This window comes from Myotis brandtii, unplaced genomic scaffold (assembly GCF_000412655.1).
Source record: "Myotis brandtii unplaced genomic scaffold, ASM41265v1 scaffold161, whole genome shotgun sequence".
Lineage (NCBI taxonomy): Eukaryota > Metazoa > Chordata > Mammalia > Chiroptera > Vespertilionidae > Myotis > Myotis brandtii.
Genome location: NW_005355881.1, coordinates 588,039 through 595,238, shown reverse-complemented (window position 1 = coordinate 595,238; position 7,200 = coordinate 588,039). Strand labels below are relative to the sequence as shown.

The following is a 7,200-nucleotide window of genomic DNA, read 5'->3' as shown; positions in this document are numbered from 1 at the left end:
GCGGGGAGGGGAGACGTTGCAGTCAGTAGTAAAAGGTAATTGTGGTTAGACTCGATGGTGGAGTAGAGAGAAGCACAGACGGTGGAGAAGTGTATTGGAGACGGAACTGACAGGACAGGCTTGGGGAAAGGGTAGCTTCTGCCATGGATTTGGGGGGTTCGGCGTGAGGAATCAGCTGTGCTATGCTGGCATTTACTAGTGATGTTGGGGGCGTGACTCAAGGACTCGGCTGGGGGCACCGTGAATTTCAGGTGTCTTGAGTGGAACCCAAGTTAGATGGCCTGGCCCGGAGCCAGTAGGAAAGGGTGGAGCTGATGTAAGGAACTTAGAAATCGTTGGCACGTCGCTCAGTGGGATGAGATTACGCAAGATGAGAATCAAGATAGAAAACAGAAGCCAGGTTCCAGCGGCAGGCTCCGGTTTGTATAGGTTGGGTTGACCAAGAAGGAGCCCAGAGAAGCAGAGGAAACTCTGCAGAGTGTGGTGTGATATCCAAGAGGCTGTCCCTGGAGGAGGATGTGGTCAGTCGTGTAAGATGCTGGTGAGACTAGAGACTTGGCCCTTGAAGGGACAAGTGACTCGGTGGGGCCGTGGGGACAGGCTGGGGACGGTTCACGGACCGGGAGGGGGTAAGCCCCTACCGCGAGCCAGCACCCCGCGCTGTACCTGATGCCACTGACTCCCCTCCCAGGAGGCTCATGATTTTATCCTCCTTTACAGTTGGGGAAACTGAGGTCCAGAAGTCAGTAACTTGGGTCATGAAATAGTAAGGAGAGGGGCCAGGATTGGATCCCAGGTCTTTCTCACTCCGGGCCACACTTCTGAGCCCTGAGCTGCGCTGCCCATGTCCTAGTTGGGAACATGCTATGGTGATACACCAACTGATGTGGCGGCTGCCCCGAGCTACGCTGCCCCTGAGGAAAGAAAGGCAGAATATGGGATTCCTTTCCTGGGCAAGTGAGATTTGAAAGAGCATTTGCTCTTTTAAGACTGGTTTCCCTTATTGCAGAATAAGGGTGGGGACCTTATCGGTTACAGATTTCTGTCTCCAATGCTTGGTATACAGGAGTGCTCAATAAATGCACACTGAGTAAGTGGCCAGGTGATTTCCAAGAGCCCTGCTAGCCAAGGTCTGTTGTGTTTGGGGTTAGGTGACCTTCTGGAAAGTAGTAAGAGAAGGAGTGCTGTTAACTTTGGGACAATGCTCCCTGTGAGCCTGGGTTAGTCATGGGGACTTCCTAGTGGTGGGGGACCTGCACCAGCTCTTTGAAGGAAGAGGGGAGGGTGGAGGGTATTAGTGTTGGAGCAGGAACTGCAGCAAAGGCAGAAGGTAGGAGAAGTTGATTCACAGAAGGGTACAGACTGCCCTAGCTCGGAAGCCGTGGGTAGGACCACGGGGAGGGGGTGCTAGAAGAAAGATCTCTTGGTGCCAGCATGCCCTGTGGTCACCTGTGGGGGGTAAGCAGTGCTTCTTATCAGGGAGCAGTTTTGCCCCCAGGAGACGTTCCTGTTTGTCATTACTTGGGATGAGGGTCTGGGATGCCACAGGCATCTAGTGGTTAGAGGTCAAATGCTGCTAAATGCCCTACAGTACACAGGACAGGCCTTCTCCAATTGTCAGTAATGCCAAGTGGAGAAACCCTGGTCTAGAGGAAGGAGTATGAGCCTTGGGATCTGTTGGACCCACTGCCTAGCTGTGTTAGCAGAATTCTGACTGTGGGAGGTGCAGGGAGAAGGAGAGGATCATATAGGAAACTAATGCATCGGGTGGGGGAGAAAGGGAATGGTGGCTGGATGGTAGTGGTGGAGGTCAGGAAATGTGGCCATATTTGGGATATTTTTTAAGACAGGTCTGACAGTACCTGTTGATTGAATATGGGCTGAGGGGAAGAGAGGAATCAAGGATGAGAACAAGGTTTCTGGCCTGAGCAGCTAGCAACTAGTGACTGGTGGTGCCACCTCAGGGTGGGAAGAGGAGCAGGTTTTGACGGAGGGTGGAGGACTCCTGGAGAACAGAAGTCCATTCTGGACAGGCTGGGTGTGAGGCGCCTGGTGTTAGACATCCAAGCGAAGAGGACAAGGAGGCAGACGGGTATCCTGCGTTAGCCGGGGAGGTGAGAGGGGGCGATGCGCATTGGGTCATGACGGCTTACAGAGGCATTTCAAGGAATGGGCCCGCGTTAGGCAAAATAGCACAGTGGCTCTCAACCTCATGGATGCTACGCCCTCTTTTTAATGACAAATATTTTGGTGATAACTACCCTCCCCCTTATTATCTTAAAATGAAACTTATGGTTCAAAAAACTACCAACAGATAATTTTTTTTAATTGGCAATGCCCTACCCATAATGTAAAAGAAATAAAAGGAAAGTAGATGGTAATAAAATGTTTCAATATGTGAGTTCCTGAGCACAGGCTACTAGAAGCTACAATGACGCAGCCCACTCCTGTGGAACCTGCAGGCGGTGAGGGCCACAGGGCAGCCTGCCACAGCCCGTGGGCAGCTCCAAGCCCGTACCTGCCGTGGCTGCAGGTGGCTTTTCCAGACTGGGAGCTCGTGGTACCCTTTTATCAAAAACAGTTCAGCCTCCCCTCAGTGTACATAGTACCTAAAACTTAGGAGAACCTTGGAAAAACTGCTCTGTTGCCTGGAAAGCAGAGTTGGGTTCTTTATAAGCAGATCTTTAACCTACAGGAATCTCAGAGTCATGCAGGCTGCAGAACAGTTCTCAGTTATGTGCACTGCCCCCCTCAGAGCCCTACTCACTAAAAATTAGGAGTGTCCCTGCAGAACAGCACATGGGTTCCCAGAGTTCCCCTGAAGAGAACCAGAGCCTGAGGGTGCCCTATGGGACATGAGCCTGTGCCAGCTCCCAGTTTGCCTTGGGGATGGGGAAATGACACCTCAGGTTCCAGAGTACAGAAACAATGTTGATACTCCCTGCAGAGAGGACTGGGAGGGGAAGTTGGGGTGCCTCTGATTAGACGGTTCTAGGAAGGCTTCAAGGCAGTGGCATTTCTGTCGGGTGGGAACGTATCAAAGGAGAAGATGGGAGGAGGGACACAGATGAAGCAGCAGGTGGGATAATGCTGGTCTGGGGGGGGGGGCGGGATCTACCTGGTCTCCCCAGGGCCTGGCATGCTCGGGCACTCACTGGGGTTGGCTGGGTGATAGGCAGCAGGGAGTGGTTTAGTTGGGAAAGACCCCGTGGCAGGCTCCATGTCTGTGACACTGGCTGTTAGAGTCTACGGCAAGGTCGGTGTTGGTTTCCTGGTCCATTTTACTGATTATTATTATTATTATTATTATTATTATTATTAGAGAGAGAGGAAGGGAGAGGGAGAAACATCAGTGAGAGAGAACATCGATTGGCTGCCTCTTGCACGCCCCTCACCAGGGATCGAGCCTGTAACCCAGGCATGTGCCCTGACCGGTGGCCTCTTGGTACATGAGTCGATGCTCAACTACTGAGCCACACCGACTGGGCTCCTGGTCCATTTTAACACCTTAATGACCAGCTTGGTCCCCTGAAACCACAGGCCCACTCTCCTGCAATGAGTCATCACCGTATGGAGAACTTACAATGTGCCAGGTGGGGCTGTAAGGCCAGCATGGACCTGGCGGGCCCTGTCTTCGTGGAGCTGTCCGCCTCCCAGGGACACAGATCATCATGCCCTGAACAGGTCCGATGGAGGAATCATGGGGGACCTATGAGAGCAGCTTGTGTGTCAGGGGCACCCCTCACATTGGGAGGGAGGGGTTCCTGAGGAAGCAGCATTTGAGCTGAAGATGAGTAGATGCGCTGAGAAGGTATGGAGGGAGGGCAGAGCGCCGGCTCCTCCAGGTGCAGGACGGAGCCTGGTTGCTCAGGGAACTGAAGGTGGCTGGCCGGTGGGACTGGGGCACGAGGGCTGCAGCTGAGCTAAGGCCGGCAGGAGCCCGATCCGGCCTTTTTAACCTAAAGAAGGGTTTTGATCTTTATCTTAAGAGCACTGGAAGCTGCAGAAGGGCTTTAAGCAGTGGTCTGACATGATCAGATTTATGTTTTAAAAAGGTCACTTTGGTAGCAATTCATGGAGAACAGCTTGAGGCGACAAGAGAGTGGATGTGACCGGGAGCTCAGCTCGGGGTGGGCTCCTTCCTGCTCCTGTCTGCTCCCATCTCCCTGCGGGACAGGCCTGGGTGGGTGGGGTCAGATGGCCCTCACTCTGCCCAAGCCACCAGCGCTGCCTTTTCATCCTTCTAGCCTCAGACCTGGGACCGTGAGCCCTGCACCCGGTAACCATGGAGAGGATTGGCTCGGTCCACCAGCCCCTTAGGTGAGGACTCCGCCCAGGCTCCGATAACCGTCCTGATCATGGAGTGAAGAGAACTCCTCTAACCAGGCCACGTTCTTGTTAAAAGTCGTGGCGCAGGCCCAGCGGCTCTTCCTGCTCGTCTTCAGGAGAGGTGCCTGCCCCCGCCGACCCCAGCTGGGAGCAGCTGCTTCCCCAGATGGGGAGGTGGGCCCTCGACGTGGCCTTTGTGTGGAGGGCAGTGTTGACCCTGGGGCTGGTCCTTCTCTACTACTGCTTCTCCATCGGCATCACCTTCTACAACAAATGGCTGACAAAGGTGACTGGGAGGCCTGCACCGTGGGGCCGGGAGGGAGGTGGCGGGGCCGCAGTGCCCCTCATACTTAACAACAGGAAGGCACGGGCTTCAGCCAGTCACGTTAGTGATGGGGCAGAACCCCACAGCCAGCACTGCCATGCCAGGGATTCTCCCGAAATATTTGCATCGAGGGGAAATTAGGGGGCCACGGGGATGAGCTGGGGAGACTTGGAGAGCTTAAGCAACAGCTGTGGACCAACAGGTAGAAAAGTAGTTCAATACTCTAATAGCTGGCACAGCCATCCTGGCCCACGCTGCTGTTCCTTGGGTGTGGGCCATGGGGAGGGGCTGGAGCAGGTAGCTAACAGGCTGTTGAAGGTGGAGATAGCACTGAACTACAGTTGAGCCCCATTTGTCCACCTGCTGCCGGTGTGACCTCCAAATTGGGACTAAGTCTCTGATGCCAAGTGATTGTACTGTGGGTGAAAGCCCCTGCAGAGCCCTCAGCAAGCACCGAATTAGGGCCCCTGCCACCAGGGGGGGAGCCCGGTGAGGGCTGCTGTCTAACGGCGCCTGGCCGGCCGGCTGTGCTTTGGGCCCCGTACAGAGCTTCCACTTCCCCCTCTTCATGACGATGCTGCACCTGGCCGTGATCTTCCTGTTCTCCGCCCTGTCCAGGGCGCTGGTCCAGTGCTCCAGCCACAGGGCCCGCGTGGTGCTGAGCTGGACCGACTACCTCAGAAGAGTAGCTCCGACAGGTGTGTTCCCGTGGGGAGGGCCCAGCAGGAGGAGGGCTGCTTGGGAAGCCATAGGCCTAGAACGAAAGGAAGTCTTCCTGGCCTAAAGCTTAGGCCCCTCTTTCCCTGCCCCACCCATGTTTCCTCACTCCTCTCTGCCTGCCCTCCCCGCCCCCACATCTGCCCATATGTACTCTCCATCTTCCCGCTTCCCCCACGCACACCACACAGAAGCCCCAGTGCAGCAGTAGCCTTGTAGCTCCCTTGACCTTGAACAGGCACACTGAGCTGTGTTTCAGGCCTGGAGGTAGTGGTGAGCAGAGCGTGTAGTCCCTGCCCACGGTGCTAGGCAGGGAGGGCTCCCCAGAGCAAGGGCTGAGTGGGCTGAGACCTGGAGGGCGAGTGGGACCGGGCAGTCCGGGGAGGGGAGGGGTTTAGTGCATGTGGGAGTCTGCAAGGGAACTGAAAGTATCTTGGGGCGCTGAGGACTCAACATTGGTGCGAGGAAGTGAGAGGGTGGAAGGGGTCAGATCCTGGAGGGCCAGGTCCTCCTCCGTGTGACCACTCTGAAGCGTTTGCAGGATCAGATTATATCTGTCAGCAGGGGGGTATGCAAAAAATTAAGCAAGTGGGAAGGACACAGGCCCCAGCCAGTCAGAATGCACTATAGCCTGAATGTGGAGCAGACCTCCCCCCCTTTTTTTGAGTTAACCTTTTAGTTGCTGGGTAGAAGGGAAGGCCTAAAGGCCCCAGAGAAAGTGAGGGGACTCATGGAAGTGTTCTAATCACTGGTGCCCCCATGCCACCTGCCCTTTCTCCCCGGCGTGTCCGGTGGGCGCCCTGTGTCTCCACAGCGCTGGCTACGGCACTTGACGTGGGCTTGTCCAACTGGAGCTTCCTCTATATCACCGTCTCACTGTGAGTACTGCCACCTCCCTCAGGTGCACGTTCTCTCTGCCCGTCCGGCTGGCTGGCTGCACCCCTGACCGACAAGCCAGCCACTGCACCACTCTCTGGGACCAGCGTCCTCTCTGAGCTCCTCCCTGACACCCAGCAGCTTTCCAGAAACTCACCAGCCTCTTCCTTACGCTGGGCACAGTCGATGCTGGGCCCGCTGCCGGGCGGCCTGGGGAAGCCAGGGGCTCAAGCAGAACGGGCGGCCGTGGCCGGGGAGGAAGGCATGTCCGCGTGCAGTGCACGCAGCTGCAGAGGGGAGGCCGGCAGTGACTTCTTACCTCCGGGGTTGTGCCTCAGAGAGCACAGTCCCTGCCTCCTCTTTCTCTCCTCTCATCCTTTCTTCCTTGTCCTGGTCTCCGCTGAGGGCGGGTGATAATAGGCCTCGGTGAGCTCAGGGTCAAACCTGCAGCCTTTCCTCCTGCTGATAATTACAGGCCTCGGAGATTCCTTCGATTAAAGGTCACGAATCGGCCAGATGACTCGGGCCACCTTCCTTTGGTCTTTTGTACCCAGATTGTCCTCCTGCCCTGAGCAGAGCCTGTGGCCCTCAGGGAAGTCAGGAAGCTCCCCCCTTTCCAGCCCACTGGCTGTACTGTGGGGTCCGTTCCGGATGGCGGGTCTGAGCCCCGGGTTCCAGCCGTGCACTGTGGTCATTTTCGCTTCCAGGTACACAATGACCAAATCCTCAGCCGTCCTCTTCATCTTGATCTTCTCTCTGATCTTCAAGCTGGAGGAGCTGGTGAGGCCCCAGCATCCCCTGAGTCCCTCCTCCCCCCTCAGGTGGTAAGCATGAGAAGGGGGTCTGAGCAGCGGCTCGTCACTGTGACAGAAGAGAGGAACCCAGCCCAGGGGCAGAAGCTCCCGACAGAAGCTGAGGAAGGACCGAGCACTGGGCACTACCAAGAAGTTTAG

The 7,200-nt window shown here is 56.0% G+C and overlaps 1 protein-coding gene across 7 annotated transcripts in view; it reads left to right on the top strand.

Moving 5' to 3' along the window:
* The first annotated feature begins 1,298 nt into the window (after positions 1–1,298).
* The window catches only part of SLC35C2 (solute carrier family 35 (GDP-fucose transporter), member C2), an 11,072-nt gene continuing 5,170 nt past the window's right edge, over positions 1,299–7,200 (top strand). For 3 of the 7 annotated variants that reach the window (XM_014536362.1, XM_014536359.1, XM_014536360.1), the window contains exons 1-4: positions 4,248–4,615; positions 5,202–5,352; positions 6,186–6,249; positions 6,955–7,071. In XM_014536362.1, coding sequence (XP_014391848.1) covers positions 4,496–4,615; positions 5,202–5,352; positions 6,186–6,249; positions 6,955–7,071 — 452 coding nt within the window. In that variant the 5' untranslated portion in view covers positions 4,248–4,495. Of the gene's footprint in view, positions 2,115–4,247; positions 4,616–5,201; positions 5,353–6,185; positions 6,250–6,954; positions 7,072–7,200 lie in introns of those variants that run through there. The other 4 variants (XM_014536363.1, XM_014536361.1, XM_014536364.1 and 1 more) reach the window with 3 other exon arrangements.